The sequence below is a fragment of the Procambarus clarkii genome, chromosome 17 (assembly GCF_040958095.1).
Source record: "Procambarus clarkii isolate CNS0578487 chromosome 17, FALCON_Pclarkii_2.0, whole genome shotgun sequence".
In the NCBI taxonomy this organism is placed as follows: Eukaryota; Metazoa; Arthropoda; class Malacostraca; order Decapoda; family Cambaridae; genus Procambarus; species Procambarus clarkii.
The window spans coordinates 34,639,036-34,657,754 of record NC_091166.1 but is presented as its reverse complement, the minus strand read 5'-3'; the positions used below and the strand labels follow the sequence as shown (position 1 = coordinate 34,657,754).

General features: G+C 38.6%; 1 protein-coding gene across 8 annotated transcripts in view; it reads left to right on the top strand.

Moving 5' to 3' along the window:
• LOC123772370 (uncharacterized) overlaps positions 1-18,719 on the top strand; it is a 49,211-nt gene that overhangs the window by 1,280 nt on the left and 29,212 nt on the right. For 3 of the 8 annotated variants that reach the window (XM_069325821.1, XM_045765450.2, XM_045765449.2), the window contains exons 2-5: positions 6,806-6,925; positions 10,805-10,997; positions 12,435-12,641; positions 15,114-18,359. In XM_069325821.1, the coding sequence (XP_069181922.1) occupies positions 6,806-6,925; positions 10,805-10,997; positions 12,435-12,641; positions 15,114-18,359 (3,766 nt within the window). Of the gene's footprint in view, positions 1-2,628; positions 2,735-6,805; positions 6,926-10,804; positions 10,998-12,434; positions 12,642-15,113; positions 18,360-18,719 lie in introns of those variants that run through there. The other 5 variants (XM_069325823.1, XM_045765451.2, XM_045765452.2 and 2 more) reach the window with 3 other exon arrangements.

The following is an 18,719-nucleotide window of genomic DNA, read 5'->3' as shown; positions in this document are numbered from 1 at the left end:
TGTGTGCAGATCTTTTAGCTGGTCATGCCCAGGGTGTGTGCAGATCTTTTAGCTGGTCATGCCCAGGGTGTGTGCAGATCTTTTAGCTGGTCATGCACAGGGTGTGTGCAGATCTTTTGGCTGGTCATTCGCAGGGTGTGTGCAGAGCATTCGAGTGATCATGCACAGGGTGTGCGCAGATCTCTAGTTTGGTCATGTTCAGGGTGTGTGCAGGGCACGCGACCGGTGATGCGCGGGGCGCTCGACCGGTGATGCGCGGGGCGCTCGACCGGTGATGCGCGGGGCGCTCGACCGGTGATGCGCGGGGCGTTCGGCTGGCATACACGGACTTAATTTTCCAAATGCTCTAGATTTCCTGTAACTTCCTATTCAAATCAAAATATAGGTATTAAAATTACAACTACAGCAAAAAATATCTAAAAAATAATAGGGGTGGTAGGAGAAGAAAAGATTGTGTTCAGTGAGAATCCACAAGGTCTTCTGAGTACTCCTTATTTTCTTCTTTGAGGTTGTGGGTCCCTACAATTGCACCAGAGGTGGTACCCCTATTACAGTATAATGTATTGGTAGATTATGCAAGGTAATTTGAATGTTTTTTAAAAAAAAGATTTGTTTTACAAAGTGTTCTTGTAAAATAGGTAATGGGTAGCACAATTTAGAATGGCTATGAATATATCCAATGCTTGGTTAGTTATTTTGTAGGCCAATTATGAAAATACAATAGTGGCTAATTTTGTGTTTACCTTGAGATAATAAAAATATAATAGTTTAACCAATTAGCTGGGGCACTCTCATAACCAATATTCTTTGAGGGTGGGAAAGTACTGTACAATATTTTTTTTTTATACTATACAGTACTGTATTTCTAGTAAGATTAATTTTCATTCAATAAGAGAGCATCTATGGAGAGTAGCTGTACATAAATTCAACATGTCTTGACATGAATCTTTGTCCTGGCTTTGTTGCCTTTAACTCTTATCTTTTTCAATACAGTACTTAACGGTAGTTAAATATTTTAATCGTCATTAGCAAATAATTTCTAAGAGTGTAGTTATGGTAGGAGAACTATGCTCATGGTGTCCCATATTTCCAGTGCTGTCACACGGTGCTTTGAAACTACTGAAGGTTTTGGCCTTCTGCATTTTCCCTTGTTCCAGCTGTCTACCACTGCAAAAGGAGAACTTTCTGATGATTTTTCAGCAGCTTTGTTTTCTAAGCTTGTCTCTATGATCTCTTTTTTTTTGAAGAGTTAGTTATCTACCTGATCCTAGATACCTGATCAACCAGGCTGTGATTCATACGTCAGGCTGCGAGCAGCCGTATCAAACAGCCTGGTTGACCAGTCCAGCAATGAGGAGGCCTGGTCGACAACCGGGCCGCGGGGACGCTAAGCCCCGGAACAACTCCAAGGTACCTTTTGTGCTCTACTATCTCTTCTGTCCCTGTCTCAGTTTCTTTATTTACTTTTTGCATTTAAAATAAAAAGGTAAGGTACATACAAGAGATTTTCCAAAATTTGATTGATTCATAGATAGAGCTAGTACATACAATGCCTAAAGCCACTATTACGTATAGCGTTTCGGGCAGGAAAAACATTAATGACTAAAACTTAATACTAATTGAGTATAAAGAATAAAATGTGTTGAGAACAAATAAAAATAGACAAAAAAGGTGGGAACATGGCTGAAAAAGCAGCACAAATAACAATTAGGTCGACAAACAGCGTTGTTTTTAAAAAAAGACATGGGTTGACAATAGAGGGGTAAGGTAGATTACAGGGAATTTATTAGGTAGTGCTTTGTTTTTACTGTACTTTAAACTGGTTGAGAGAGGTACAGTCTTTAACATGGTTGGGAAGGTCATTCCACATTCTGGGTCCTTTGATTTGTAGAGCATTTCTAGTTTGATTAAGTCGTACTCTTGGAATATCAAAACTGTATTTATTTCTGGTGTGGAGCTTCAGTGAAGCTTTTGAGGTCAGGATTGGCATTACAGTTCAGCGTTTTATATATGTATAATACACATGAGAGAATGTGCAGTGACAATATCTAACATATTCAGAGATTTGACTAGGGGTACCGAGTGATGTCTGGGGCCAGAGTTTGATTTACTCTGCAAGGATTTACTCTTGATCCTTTCTCTACATGCCTTATATAGTTTCTACTTTTATCCAGGGAGCGGGATTGTACCTGGATGGGGTTCTAGGTGTTTTCCACTTGTCAACGGACCAGGCTTGACTTAAGAACTTGATCTAACAGGCTGTTGCTTGGAGCAACCCGCAGGCCCACTTATCTACTTCAGTCCTGTTAGTCTGGCACTTCTTAGAGAAAACTGTCCAGTTTTTTCTTGAATTCCGCTTTTGTTCTGGCAATGTTTTTTATACATGCTGGGATGATATTGAACTATAGACTTCTGATGTTCAGATATTGTTCCATGATTGTGCCTAAAGAACTAATATGCTTCACTGGCTCTATTCTGCATTTCCTTCCATATAATTTTTCCCAGTGTGTTTTTGTTTGTGTGCAAATTTGGGATCTGACCCACCAGTATTTTCCATGTACTGTATTGTATACAGTAGTACGTATATTATGTGATACCTCTCTTGTCTCCTTTCTAGAGAGAACATCTTGAGAGCTTTGAGACAATCCCAATAATTTTGGTGCTTTGTGTGTGTGTGTGCGTGCCATGTCTTCTATTTCAACAATCTCTAAAGGCTCTCCCTCCCCAGCCTTAAGTGAGTATTGAACAGTACTCGAGGCAGGACAACACAAGCGATTTGAACAATACAGAATGAGCATTATGAAGGGATCCCTGGATTTGAACATTCTACTTTAGTTTGTTTTTGCTCTTTTTTCCCACATAAACCTCACTACAGTACTACTACTTCCAAATCATCTCTCTGGCTTTATATAATGGCTTCCTTCCCTATATGTATCAGTTGCAACCTGTTTAGGACCTAGGAAGGGTTGAAATGTCACTTTTCTTGTTTCTTATGTGTGGGTTGGGTTATTTATTTTCAGGCATGTTATTGTGACTTATTCCTTGCTTGGAAAACAAATTATGAATATACAATTTTGCATATATAATTCTACTGTGTATTAAGGGCTGTGTAAAAGATATATGTATGTACAGGGGTGTCTCGGTTTAAGAATTTAATCCGTTCCTGGAGACGGTTCGTAACCCGAAAATTCTTAAACCGAAGCGAATTTCCCCATACGAAATAATGGGAAATAAATTAATCTTCCTGACTCCCCAAAAACATCACTTCAAACTTAATTTTTATACCTAATTCACCCAAATCTACACCACAAAAGTATGTTCACGTTATTACTTACCCCTACTGATGACTCCTGTTGGTGTATGGAAGATGGTGAGGAGAGGTGTTACTGTAATAACAGTAATGAGTAATGATTTATGAATTTAATACAGTGTGTTATATTTGTGAAAGATCCACATTATAACATCAGGCAGTGAAGATTTCTCTGGAGTGCACTCTCGGGCAAGTTTTGCCTGCATACCACTAAGTCCTGGTTGTGACTCTGCTTGATTTTCTCACTTTTCTCACAAGGAAACGTTCCATTGAAGATTGTTTTTCCCTTCTTTGCAACACTTGTCTGTAGTGAGTATTGTGGGTTGGTGTGTTGTCGTTGATCCTTCTTTATGGACAACCCAACCCAAAACTCGGTAGAGTGCTTATACTTTACCAGGAGATCACCCTGGGTGATTCTGGCTCTTGGAGATGGGCTCAACGTCACACGTTTGGGGAATGTGGCTCCAATACTTAGCCTCGTTGTCACGTGCACACACCCACTGGAGCCACTGTGACTCCCCACTCTCTCCTTATGTGATATGATCTCAATCCCCTTTGACTTGTTAGTTTTCCGTTCTACCCTGTCCACAGCTGTGGTTCTTGGTTCTTTTTCTCTCTCTCTCCTTCTTTCCTACTTCCTGGGAAGCCTCACTAGGACAAGGGCAAACACCAGCAAATTTGGATACATTTACTGGACAAAGCACATACACAATACATACACACATACAATAATAATAATGAATCCTACACACTATACTATTTCAGTCAGGTTGCACTCCAACACCATCAGAACTCTATCATCTGCTTATCAAGTGGTATCCTATCTCCTGTAATACTACTAACCTCCTCAAGTAGGTCAAGTCTTGTAACACACTGTTGCACTATCAGCAAGAGAAAATATATATATATACAGTATACACATACCAGGAAAACCAGCGTATGGCTGCAATAACATAAATATTAGTATAAATGTTCCTTGATATACAACAATGATCAATCGATTACCCTATCAGCCTTAGAACACACATGTATGTCTCTGTAGGTAATCCAGCCTACGACTGTAACTCTATACTTCAGTATACGTTCTCCTTGGCACAAAAATGGCAAACAATCGCTCACCTTAAACTGCGTCTTGCACACTAATGACAACCAAACACTCTACCAACTCCCTACAAGTAATCAACCAGAACTTCCCTTCCACATCTGGAAGCTCACTACCCTGACATCTTCAGGTTCTTCCGGATTTATCTACCAGGATCCTCCGCAGCTCTTCCAGGCTGCTACACCATGAAGTCTTCCTTGAGCAACTATGGTGCTTCACCACTTCTACTAGGGTCCTCCACAGCTCTCCTGGCTGCTACACCATGAAGTCTTCCTTGATCAACAATGGTGCTTCACCACTGACATTACAGAAGCATGTGACACTCCTCTTCACTGCTTCTCCTCACAACTTGAGGTTCTACTCTTCACTGTGGGGCTACTCATCTTCAGAGTACACTACTCCTTCAACAGTCTTGGAGTCTCTTTAACTACTCCCTCTGTGCTGGCTTCGAAGTTCTCAGCAACTTCTTCCAAAGACAAACCTGCAACCCATTGACACGCCACTAAAAACGTTTCCTTATAAACACACAGACGAAATAATCCACACAATATGTTTGCATCCAACATCTATCTGCTCTCTACATAATGTGAGAGCAGACTCCCCCGTTTGGGCTGGTCCATGCTCCACCCGGCCAGGCAGCCCTCGAGGCAGCTACCCCGCCAGGAGCTGGGTTCCCTCAGTCATCTGCCAGTGCTCAGAGGAGATGGACGTCGCTCTGTCCTCCAGGACGTTCCTCCATCTCCACTCTTATTTTAGGCCTTCTGCCTTACCAAAACATGTCTAACTTATCGATAAACATTCGCTACTGTCGCTGGGCACACGACCCACTACAAGTAATCGCTATAAACTGGCCTAAAATTGTGCTTTACCACAAATTGTCTAGTCGAGGGCGCTCTCCCTCTGACGGAGTCTGATCAGGGTGCTCTCACGGTCCACGAAAATGTGTCTAGGCGGCTTAACAAACTCTCCTTGCCTTCCAGGACTTGAGACCACAACGTTCCCAGCTCGATTGCACAGCTGGAACGTCTGCACACTTCCTTTCTCTTGAAGGTATATCCAACAGGGGATCCTCTCTGACAGCTCACACGGAGCACAGCTTCCCCTCACAATGTCTGGTACTCAAGTGGGGTCAGAGCCCTCCCGAAGTGAGCCTCACGCCTCCAGCAAATTATCCACATCTCATAACCAGTCATTTATCTATTTTCTTATCCACCGCCCATATTCTTAAACTCTGTAAAATTTACCCAATTTTTTTTACATATGAATCTTCATGTCTGTATTTCCTAGACCTTCTAGTCAGGTCAGGCTTGATAGAATAATTCTCAAAGGGGAGATTCGTTTTTCGGCTGCCTGGGATCATAACATGAGGCATCACATTGTCATTGAAAAGATTAATGCAATGGCTTACTACAGCTTTCTCTGGGTGATTCTTTTCAGCAAAACATTGCAGTCCTTCCCATACTGCACACATTTTCTTAATGGTGAAGGGACATTCTCTACTGCCTCCTCTTCCTGCCCTGAAGATTTGTTGTACTGCCTAGCTAGTTCAACAACACGCGTACCATTTTCATGCTTACGAATGATCTCTTGTTTTTCCTTTATGGTCATTCTCACATGTGATTTCTTGCCTTGAACTTTGCCACTGGCTTTCTTGGGACCCATGGCGAGAGTTGGGACCCATGGCAAGATATATATTATCAACTTTTATGCTCAAATGGCCAAAAATCCAACAAAAAACTGTAAATTCTTGTGAAGAATTCAGGCGGGATAGTCACTGGGAGCGAGGCACTGGTAAACTGAGGCGCAATCGCCGTGCCACCACGAGCTAGGCTGTATGCGCATCAACAAACTCGTATCCCGATGTAAAGTTCGTATCCCAATTAAAATTTTCTGAACAAATCTGGCTCGTAACCCGAAAAGTTCGTAAACAGGGACGTTCGTAAACCGAGGTACCACTGTATACTATATAGAAATGTATATAAATGATGGGGAAGGGGGTGAAGAGGGATATGTTGCTTTAAGAATATTTCTTAATGCAGTTTTGTTTGTATTGTGAGTACTGCTTCTAAGAAACTGTGGAATAATTCCAAATTTTATTTCTGGTATTGCTCCTTGGTGCTTGCTGCCTGTAAAACTCCATCCAGTCCAATCTTTGAATGTTTTGGTGTCTGGTGGCCTTTTCTTAGGGGGATCTGTGATCCCCTGCTCCTTGTGTGTCTCTAGGAGGGGAAGGGGCAGGTTTTGATTCTTGGTAGAACTACATGACTCACAAAGGCCTGGCATGAAATGGGTGGAACTTGCCAGGTAGCAAGCACCAAGGACCCACTGGAAAGAGGCAATTTTATTGCATTTAACACTGGCTTTTTTATATCTCAAATTTTCGTATTTAACAGATTGCATAGAGTAATGATGGATGAATTTTGGTACATTTGGCGTGGCCAGTTATTTGTTGGCGCAAATGACATTGGACTAGCAACAATATGGTCGTGTTACAACACACTTATCCCTGGACTGTAAGTATGTACAGTGTATTATTTGTGAAAGATCCACAATTAATCTTAGTTCAAATGTTTTAATTAAATTTTCTTACTGTATATTTTTGAGGAACGGAAGAATAACTGAGCAACATTAAGACAAATATTGGTGTATTAATCCCTAGCCTGGAATCTGCATATTCTCTAGCACATACATGTATAGTAAATCCATATATATTCCACCAGGTCAGTTCTTTAATAAAATTGCTAAGCTATGAGAATGCAGAAAGAGTATAATATTGTCATGAAAAAGATATTTATAAGTGTTGACAAGTTGGAAAAATACCAGCTGTATGAAAGTCAAGGGACAAATGAATCTGACTGGGAAAATGTGTGCTAAAGTGGGGTGCCACGGGGGTCCATTTTGGAGCCAATAATTTTTGGCATTTATATGAATGACATAGATGAGAGTTACAAACCTCATCATCAAATTTGCATATGACACTAAGATCTATGGTAAAGTGGGAAGCGAGTGATATTGAGACCTTACAGAGATCTACATGAATTCCACAAATGGTCAGATGACCATTAGATGAAGAAAAGGACCTTGGAGTCTAAATCCATTATTCACTAAAAGTTGCACAAGTGGGAGTGGCAGAAAAAAAGTGAACCAAACCCTGAGAATAATCAAGTGTACCTTTACCTTCAAGGAAAAGAAAGTAGTTGTTTAATTATACAAGCCTCTGGTGTGCTCTCACCTGGATTATGGCATCCAGGCATGGAGACTTCATTTTCAGAAAGATATAGCTGCTCTAGAGAAGGTGCAACACCTGGCAACAAAAATCAACTCAGAACTTAGATATTTCTTGTATCAGGAACGGTTGAGGGCCACAGGGTTAACACCACAAACCAGGCATGACAGGGCAGATCTCATGGAAACCTTTAAAAAAAACTGTACTGAATAATTTGGAGGATGTCAATCCGGACAATTTCTTAACAAAATCAGATGTAACACGAATGAGGAGCAATGGGCTCAACAAGCCACAATGTAGGACAAAACAGGAGATGCTTTTTTACCCATAAGATTGTAAACCTGGGGAACTGCCTACCCGCTGAAGCCATAATGCCAAAACTCTGCTGGGCTTTAAAATACAGTTGGAAAAGTTCATTCGGGCAGACGACCTTTGACAAGCCGCCGACTTCCTCGGGTAAATTCTGGTAAATATACTGATACTCAGGACACACAACCAGGTGGTTTCACCCTGACTGTGTAATTACCTAAGTTTAATTACCCAAGTGTAGTTACAGGATGAGAGCTACGCTCGTGGTGTCCCGTCTCCCCAGCACTGTCATATAATGCTTTGAAAATACTGACGATTTTGGCCTCCCACCTTCTCGCCTAACTTGTTCCAACCATCTACCACTCTGTTTACAAAAGTGAATTTTCTTATGTTACTCCGGCAGCTTTGTTTTGTTAGTTTAAATCTATGACCTTTTGTTCTTGAAGTTCCGAGTCTGGAATTCTTCCCTATCAATTTTATCGATTCCTGTTACTATTTTGAACGTAGTGATCATATCGCCTCTTTTTCTATCTCCTAGTTTTTGCATATTTAATGCCTCTAATCTCTCCTCGTAGCTCTTGTCCTTCAGTTCTGGGAGCCACTTAGTGGCATGTCGTTGCACCTTTTCCAGTTTGTTGATGTGCTTCTTAAGATATGGGCACCATAAAACCGCTGCATATTCCAGCTTTGGTCTAACAAAAGTTGTGAACACTTTCTTTGGTATTTCTCCATCCATGTATTTAAAAGCAATTCTGAAGTTAGAAAGTGTAGCATAGGCTCCTCGCACAATGTTCTTAATGTGGTCCTCAGGTGACAGTTTTCTATCTAGAACCCCCTCTAGATCTCTTTCTTTGTCAGAATTCTTTAAAGAATTCTCACATAATTTATAGGTTGTGTGGGGTCTGTTCTCCAATTCCAAATTCCGTAACATGGCATTTATTCACATTAAATACCATTTGCCAAGTATTGCTCCATATACTTATTTTGTCTAGGTCTTCTTGAAGGGCATGACAATCATCTAGGTTTCTTATCTTCCCTATTATCTTAGCATCATCAGCAAACATGTCTTATAATTCTGTATTCCCACTGGTAGATCGTTTATGTAGACAATGAACATTACCGGTGCAAGAACTGAACCCTGTGGTACTCCTCTCGTGACATTCCTCCAATCCGATACCGTGCCTCTGATTACGGCCCTCATTTTTGTCAGTTAGGAAATTTTTCATCCATGTTAGAAGCTTACGTGTCACCCCTCCAATATGTTCCAGTTTCCAGAACAACCTCTTATGGGGAACTCTGTTGAAAGCCTTTTTTAGGTCCAGATAGATGCAATCAACCCAACCATCTCTTTCCTGTAAAATTTCTGTGGCTTGATCATAAAAACTGAGTACTGTAAGTTTGTTACACAGGATCTTCCAGATCGAAAACCATACTGTCTGTCTGATATTATATCGTTTTCCTCCAGGTGTTCTACCCATTTAGTTTTAATTATTTTTTCCAATATTTTGACTATTACACATGTCAATGATACAGGTCTATAATTAAGGGGGTCTTCCCTGCTTCCACTTTCGTAGATTGGAACTATGTTAGCCTTTTTCCACACATCAGCTACAACTCCTGTAAACAAGGATGCCTGAAAAATCAGTTGAAGTGGAATGCTGAGCTCAAGTGCACATTCTCTCAGAACCCATGGTGAAACTCCATCTGGACCAACTGCTTTGTTCTTACTTAGCTCCTTGAGCATTTTTTCCACTTTGTCTCTAGACACCTCTATGTGCTCTATGTTGTTCTCTGGAATTCTTATTGTATCTGGTTCCCTGAAGATTTCATTTTGTATAAACACACTTTGGAACTTTTTGTTTAATGTTTCACACATTTCCTTTTCATTTTCCGTGAATCTATTTCCCATTTTCAACCTCTGAATATTATCCTTTACCTGCAATTTGTTGTTTATGAATTTATAGAATAGACCTGGTTCTGTTTTACATTTGTCTGCAATCCCTTTTTCAAAATTTCTTTCTGCCTCTCTCCTCACTGCCATGTAGTTTTCTCACATTTTTGTATCGCTGGTATGTTTGGGGGTTTGGCCTCTTCCTGTAATGATTCCATTTTTGTGGCTTTTGGTCTCTGGCCCTCTCGCAATTTCTGTTGAACCAATCCTGTTTCTTAGTTCTGCATCTCTGTTTTGGTATAAATTTTTTTGTGCCTTTATCATATATTTCACAAAACTTGACATACATCTCATTCACTTCCTTGCCTAGCAAGGAAGTTAATTGTATGTCCAATTATACTCACTAAAAAATGTTCTAAGGTCGCCATAATGTCCTCTCCTGAAGTCAGGTTTTTCAACTGCTTCAACCTACTTATTTTCTTCCAGATTATAACGCATTGTATACTTTATTCCCAAAAAGACATGGTCACTTTTACCCAAGGGAGGAAGGTACTGAATGACAAATATCTCTTCCTCCTTCCTGGTAAATATCAAATCTAGCATGGAGGGAACGTCCCCTTCCCTCATCCTCGTAGCTTGTTTAACATGTTGATACAGTACAAGAATGTTTCCAGGATGAGATGTAGATTTCCAGGATGTGCGCACGTCCTGACTCTTGGGCTATAATTATACTTACTATGACATTCGATACATACCCATCTTGAATATATTAAATGTCTTACTGAGAAAGATAAATTGTCTTGGTAATTTTAGAGTATGCTTTCATCCTTGAAAAATTACAAATTACAAATGCCTGCTGCCAATTCTTAGGATAGTTTTACATTCAGGAAAGTAATATTTAAATTCAAATGTGATTTATACTGTACTTTAAAGATCTATTCAGGTTATTTACTCTTATTCCAACAGTGGTGGAAGCTTGAAGATGTCATGTATTGGAAAATATGATGACCTTTGGTGTAAAATATTGAGGAGTGAACCATGTTTATTGTCTCAAAAATATCCAACACAAATCAAAGACAAAACTATATCGACATTCCATATTACGTCTCATACACCGCAGTTTCTTCAGCTCGCTCAAGAATTAACTCAAACTCAAAAGGTATATCAGTCTCTCTATTCAAATGTGATAAATTAAATGCAAGAGTTGTATGCAGTTAGTAACATTTATAGCTATATTTAATGTCGGAGTATATTGGCTTTGTTTACATATCTTGTATAAAGCTCTACATAAACATGCTTTATACAGTGTGGTAGACATGGAATAAATTGAAAGGGTAGTAGTGTCCAAAACTATTGAAAGTTTTAAAATGCCACATGGCAAAGATTATAGTGAAGACAAGTCGCCGCCACCACCACCACATCCGTTAACTATATTTAGGTAATGATACTTGGGTAGTTACCCATGTGTCAGGACACATAGGTAATTACCCAAGTGTGAAGCATGTCAGCTTCATATGGGATGAGAGCTATGCTCATGATGTCCCATCTTCCCAGTACTGTACTGTCATATAACTCTTTGAAATTACTAACAGGTTTGGCATCCTCCACCTTCTCATTTGTTCCAACCATCTACCTCACTACTTGCTAAAGTGAATTTTCTAATGTTTTTTTCTGCAGGTTTGTTTCCTTGGTTTGACTCTATGACCTCTTGTATTTATTGAGTCCAGCTAGTTTTTCTATTATCTTCTAGCTTTGGTATAGTATTCAACTCTTATTCGCTGAAATACATATTGTCTACTATATGGAGCAGTTCCACCATACTATACATCAGATACACAAATTCAGACACAATGGAATTGTAGCACTGTGGAACAAAATAATTTTGAAATAAAATATAATAATGAAATATCTGTTTTAATGAGATAGGTGATAATTAAAAAATTGTGCATGTTACCGAGTTTGTAAGAATGTGCTATATAATCAGACATGTATATTTACAACCCATTGTACCTGTTTACATTTAACAAACTTCTAGTATTGCAAAAGTATGCTAATGGCAAAGTTAGCAAACTACTAGTTGAACAAAATAATAGCCAAGAATAGACTCAAGCATTGGAATTCTGTACGCTAGTGGTAGTGAATCGTAAAAGTGTAATAACATAGAGGGCAGTGGTATTATTGTGTAGTTTTGGGAGTGTGAATCAAATCATCGCAAGTTGTAGGATTATAATGGGTTCACAAAGATCACTTGTGGAGCATTATCTGAGTGTTCTGTGATCATAAAGTAAGAAAGGAATGTTCTGGGGTTTTCTTCATTCCCTTTTTCATATATTCTATCCTGACAGTTCCAGAATACAGTACTGTATACAGTAATGCAGGTAATGTGTTTTCCTTTAACATGTGTTCTTATTTATGCCTTATTACAAGATTTACACAATTGACATGACAGGCATGTTAATTACAATGCAAAAATTTGTGGGGTTTATTCATAACATTCAATTAAATACACAATAGTTGCCTTTATCTTGTTCTGTATATACATTATGCTGTCATTTATGCCAATATATTTAACTTTATTTTTAATGTTTCTTTGCAGCCGTGTATATTGACCTCAGAGTTAGTTAACCCAAGGCTGCTTGTAGAAGTTATCCTTGCGCCCGAGTGTGCAGAGCTCCGGCAGCTGGGCTTGAAACCTTTTCCCGATCCTCATCAACCCTCACTCAATGTCATCTTTGTATTCAACAACTGCATAGAGAATGCTATGAACATTTATAATGAGTGGCGTAATAGTGAGCTTTCTGCGGTGAGTCCCTACTATTGTTAAGCAGTCGCGTGATGTTTAGTAGTTATGCAATCATAATTGTTCATTTACTTTCATAGAGGCAGTCCCTGTGATGGCCATTAATTTGTTATATGTATTGTATTTATATGTTTAGTATTGTTTATAAGATCTATGACACTTCAGAAAAGATGAATAAATATATAAAAAGTACAAATACAATTTTCTAACCAATATTGTATACAGTAATTACAATTCCCTCTTGATCTTCTGACTAGCTTCCAAATCTCTGGATGGGCTAAATTATATAATTTTCAGGTTTTCTGTATTTGAGAATAATGGATTTTATTCGGTAAATAGCATAAGTTATTGGCAAGTTCGTACATGCTCATGACAGACTGCATACTTAGCCTCGTCAATGTTTCATCAGGTGAATATTAATACAGTAGTGCTAAAAACTAATTGTGAAAACTATGCGAAATCAAAAGCAAAAACTATGCGAAATCAAAAGCAAAAACTATGCGAAATCAAAAGCAAAAACCACTGCCAGTATTGGACCTATTCATATAAGTGAAGGTTCATACACGGAGGATGACAAAGAAATTAGTGAAATCCTAAAAAAGCAGTATGAGGACATGTTTAACACTCCAATAAACAACATGAAAGTGGAAGATCCAGACAATTTCTTTATGCGGGATATTCAAACCCCTGTAAATATAACTGATATAAATACGAGCGCACTAAATTTTGAAAGAGAAATTGAAAACATGCCCATGCACTCGGGCCCCAGGTCCAGACTCATGGAATTCAATATTTATAAAGAAATGCAAAGTGCCGGTAGCACAGGCACTCAGTATAGTGTGGAGGAAGAGCTTGGACACGGGAGATACCAGATGCACTTAAAGTAGCAGACATAGCTCCTCTACACAAGGGAGGGAGCAAAGCATTGGCAAAGAATTATAGACCAGTTGCACTAACATCGCACATAATAAAAGTACAGTATTTGAGAGAGTGATTAGGAGTCAGGTCACCAATTTCATGGAGACCAATGACCTTCACAACCCAGGCCAACATGGATTTCGAGCAGGAAGATCGTGCCTCTCACAGCTACTTGAGCACTACGACAAAGTCACTGAGGCATTAGAGGAAAAACAGAATGCTGATGTGATATACACAGACTTCGCAAAGGCTTTCGATAAATGTGACCATGGCGTGATAGCACACAAAATGAAGTCAATGGGAATAACCGGTAAAGTAGGACGCTGGATACTCAGTTTTCTGTCAAACAGGACTCGGCGAGTAATGGTCAACCATATAAAATCTAGTCCAAGTGCAGTTAAAAGCTCTGTACCTCAGGGTACAGTCCTTGCACCGCTGCTTTTCCTTATTCTCATATCAGATACAGACAAAAATACAAGTCACAGCTTCGTATCATCTTTTGCAGATGACACAAAAATCAGTATGAAAATTACCTCTGCTGAAGACATTGAAAAACTTCAAGCGGATATTAATAAAGTTTTCGACTGGGCATCAGAAAATAACATGTTTAACAGTGATAAATTCCAGGTACTCAGGTACGGTAAAAATGAAGACCTTAAACATAATACAGGGTACAAAACACAATCAAATGTACCCATAGTAGGAAAACAGCATGTAAAGGATTTGGGAATAATGTCTGACGCCCTAACGTTTAGGGAGCATAACCAAGCAAATATTGCGACAGCCAGAAAAATGATAGGATGGATTACGAGAACTTTCAAATCCAGGGATCCCATCACAATGGTTGTACTCTTCAAGTCACTTGTGTTGTCCCTTCTTGAGTACTGCTCAGTACTCACTTCCCCCTTCAGAGCAGGAGAGATTGCTGAAATAGAGGGAATACAGAGAACATATACGGCACGCATAGACACGATAAAGCACCTAAATTATTGGGATCGTCTCAAAGCCCTCCAAATGTACTCACTAGAAAGAAGACGAGAGAGATATCAAATAATATACACCTGGAAGATACTGGAGGGCTAAGTACCAAATCTACACAGTAAAATAACAACGTACTGGAGTGAACGATATGGAAGAAAATGCAGAATAGAACCAGTGAAGAGCAGAGGTGCCTGTTCACCTAGCAGTAATTAGGTACCTGGGAGTTAGACAGCTGCTACGGGCTGCTTCCTGGGGATGGAGGCCTGGTCGAGGACTGGGCCGCAGGGACACTAAGCCCCGAAATCATCTCAAGATAACCTCAAGAAATTGCCAGAGACCTCGGGGGGGGGGGGGGGGCGGGGGGGGATCATGTTAGGGAAATTATTTGAACCTTCGGTGGTTTTAGAAACGAGATGTCCCTCTGCTGGGTCACCTGACAGTCTTGTCTGCTTCTCATACCGGATGCTCATGGATTATATTCATTGATTCCCATTTAATTATTCCTTTATAAATGTAAAGTTTTTAATGTGTATTGTAGAAGGTTATTACTTATAAAATAAAATAATTGTTTTTCAGATGAAGGAGTTCTACACTCCCTCAAGTGGATCTGAGCAGATCAACTGTAGCACAACCTCTAAAGCTAGTTATCAACCAAAAACAACAGAGGATATGAAAAAAAAATGTAGTATTGGGTACAAAAGTAGACGCGACAGCAGTAGTGATACAGAAATAGGTAATTCAAAAGATACAATGAAACCTAAACAAATGAATACAAAATTACCAGAGGAAAAGGAAAATATTATTGAAATAGATGAAAATGAATGCTCTATAAATAATAAACTGAAACAAAAATCTCTCATGACTGTGGATGGATCCACGAAGAGTAAATATGTCGCGGCAACACGTATATACCCCAAAAAGAGAGAGAAATCCAAGCGTCTCCAACTTGGAGAAACTTTACAAAGTACAGTAGCTGGAAGGAAGAAATCAGATTCTTCTGTGAGCACAGCTTTAGTGCCTGAGAACACTGTCACTCAAGCTGTTACAACAAATAGAAAGTCCATAGAAAATGAAGGAAATCAATACGTGGGATCTCGTGCATTTAGTATGTTGGATACAGTGATGTTGAACAATAAGTTTTGTTCGAAGAGCATAAACAAGCCAGACTCAATTATACCAAGTATGTTGAAGAGAAGTAAAAGAGAGAGTAGCTCAAAACGAATGTCAAATTGTAAGAAAATTGAGAAAGCAAGTAATGTGGATCATGTTCTTTCTCACCTGGTAAAGTCTGATATAAATAAAATTAGCAAAAAAGTGGATGGAAAAAATGAACAAGATTTGATAAAGGTAGAGAAAGATAGTTGTTTACCCTCCAGTGACAAAATTTTGAAAAAACTACCATCAACAAAAGGGAACCAGGAAGGTAAATACAAGAATGTAAAAAGTGAAAAAGTGGTAAAAATAAAAAGTAAATCAAATAATGCTGAAAAAAAGGTTCCTACAAATAAGTCTAAAATGCTAGTCTCTAAATGTTCACAAGTTCTTGCTGTAGGAAAACAAAAACCAGAAGTGGCATCTCCTAAGCTAAGCAAGTCTTTAGGTAACATAGAAAAAGGTTTTAATGCATCGGAAAATAATGAAATATGTATCAAAATTAAGTCAGGATTTGGTAAAGTTGACCAATTAATTGCAGATTTAGGATTTAAGAGAAAGATGAATGAGAGGGTAGTTGACAACATTTTGGGGCCTAGGAAGAAAATAAAGGTAATTGTTGAAGATATTATGAAGGGTTCTGTCAATTTAAAGGTACAAGATGTACAGATAAATACGTGTAGTAAAATTACCCAGTTAGATGCTAACTTAATGCCTGCAAGAAGAAATGGTAATGGAATGAAAGATGGAATTTACAACCTAAGTGTGAAGACAGCAGTAATCATGAACAGTTCAGAAAACATTAATGTAACAATAATTCCAAATGGGCAGGAGTGTAGTGCTTCAGGTAATCAAATATATAATGAAATAACAGATAAAGAAGTTACAAAGCCTCTTAATGTGGATGGTCTTCAAACGTCTTGTCCCCGAATATCTCAAAATGGTGTTGAATCTGCTCACCAGGAAGCACCGGACTCGTCGGAAACCCACACAGAAATTAAAAGACTACATAAAGTGAAAGATTATCAACATAATTTCATCAGTGATAATGACCCTAAGCCTGATAGTAATGAAAATTTAACTAATGGTATTATGGATACAACACAATGGCTAAACATACAGCTACCCATACCACTCAAATCGATACAAGTGCCAGAAGTTGAAAAGGCTGTAATTCTGGATGCTAGCAAGCTTAGCAAAGTTCAGAGCTTGACACCCATGGAAGATAAATCATTACCAAAATCATGTCAAGTGCGGCACCCTCCAAAAACCAAGGATATTTCATCTAATAGTTCGGAATTTCCTTCAGTTTTATCTACTGATAAACTTCATGAAAAAACAAACCACTCTTCTTTAGATGTAAGTGAAGTGCTTGATTATAGCTTTAAACATAGTGATGGAGCTCAAAATGAGGAAAACTTTAAAGGTGGTAATTTTTCAGTTCAACCACTTAGGAATTCAGAAAATTCAAAAATTCCATCAAAACCTAATATGCTTAAATTAAATGCAGCTGAAGTTCTGTCTTCTAAATCCCAAGTAAACACACCTTTATCTCTCTTGCTTTGCAAGCTCTTTATAAAGAGACATCTTTCCTCAAGCTCTAACCTGTATATTCAAGAGAATGGGGATGTGTCACAGATTTGTAAATCATCGGTGCTTGTTGACAATGATGGTAATTGTGCAGTTGGGTTAAACCAACATGAGAACCAGAAGGAAAATATAGACCAAATAAGTTTCAATGTAGGGCACAGGGTAATTATGGATGAAATCCAGAAAACCGGCAATAAAGGAGAATATCATAGTATCAATAACGTGCCTCATATTTGTGAACGAAAAGAAGTAAATACCAAAGATATTACTACTTGTATACCCTTGCAATACAGTGCTTTGAATGAGTTTGGAAAGAGTAATAGTAGGAATTCATCAGAAATTTATATCGCATCTAAACAGAATCAATCTAATTTGAATTTCAAATCAAATGTCAATGTACTGAAACCTACAATTGAGGCATACAGTATGGTATTGGTAAGTAATGGGGAACAATCCCCTATTCTTGATGGGCTCAAAACACTATCACAGTTTATAACAAAACAAATGGTCAAGGATCAAAATGTTCATTGCCAAGATTCTGGTGTAAAAAGTAATACATGTGAAGGTCAGCAGCAGAGAGATATTTTAGATCAACAACTCAAAGCATTAATTGTGAAACAAGTGAGAAAACTTAATGGACAATTGAAAAATCAAAATGGAAAAGCTTTGCCAACAAGTTTGAATGGAGTAAATTTTCTATCCAAATATCAAAATCCTAGGAACCTTCAGTTACCGGGTCATTATGAGAATGCTAAAAATTCTCTCGAACATTCAAAGAAATCCATGACCAATACAGAAAATGTAATTATAGAAAAATACACTTTATCTGATCATAGACTGAAATTAAGACTTTGCCCTCAAAGAACATCGGCCTTAGCTGAATGTGACGATGCTTACACCTCAGATACACAAGATTCTTATAATGGAATGTTTGTTACTAAAACTTCAATATTTACACCAAATAATTTATACCAGCCAGACTGGAAAGATGGTTCTTCACCAGAGTCATCTCGGGAATTGCAGATGCAAAAGTACATCCACCTTTTCAATGCTGATCAGCAGGATATTTTGAAATTGAAGGTTAGTTATAACAAAAATACTAAGTTTCTTTGAACAAATCCACAAGGGCCGTGATGAGGGTTCGAATCAAGGGTTCGGTTCGAACCCTCATCACGGCCCTTGTGGAATTGTCCATTTGATGCATGACGCTATTGTGATTTCTGTGTGTACTAAGTTTCTTTATTTTTGTGTGTATATAGATAGATAGTCAGACTGACTGACATATTTAATGAAATAACACTAAACTTTATTATTGCATGTTGTAACCTTTCCCATTAAATACTTTTCTAAATATACTCGGCTGAACTTGCAGAGGTTTAGCTTCAGCACTTTGGTCCCACCTGTCAACTGATGTACAAGTTACTGAACTTGTTCAGCTCT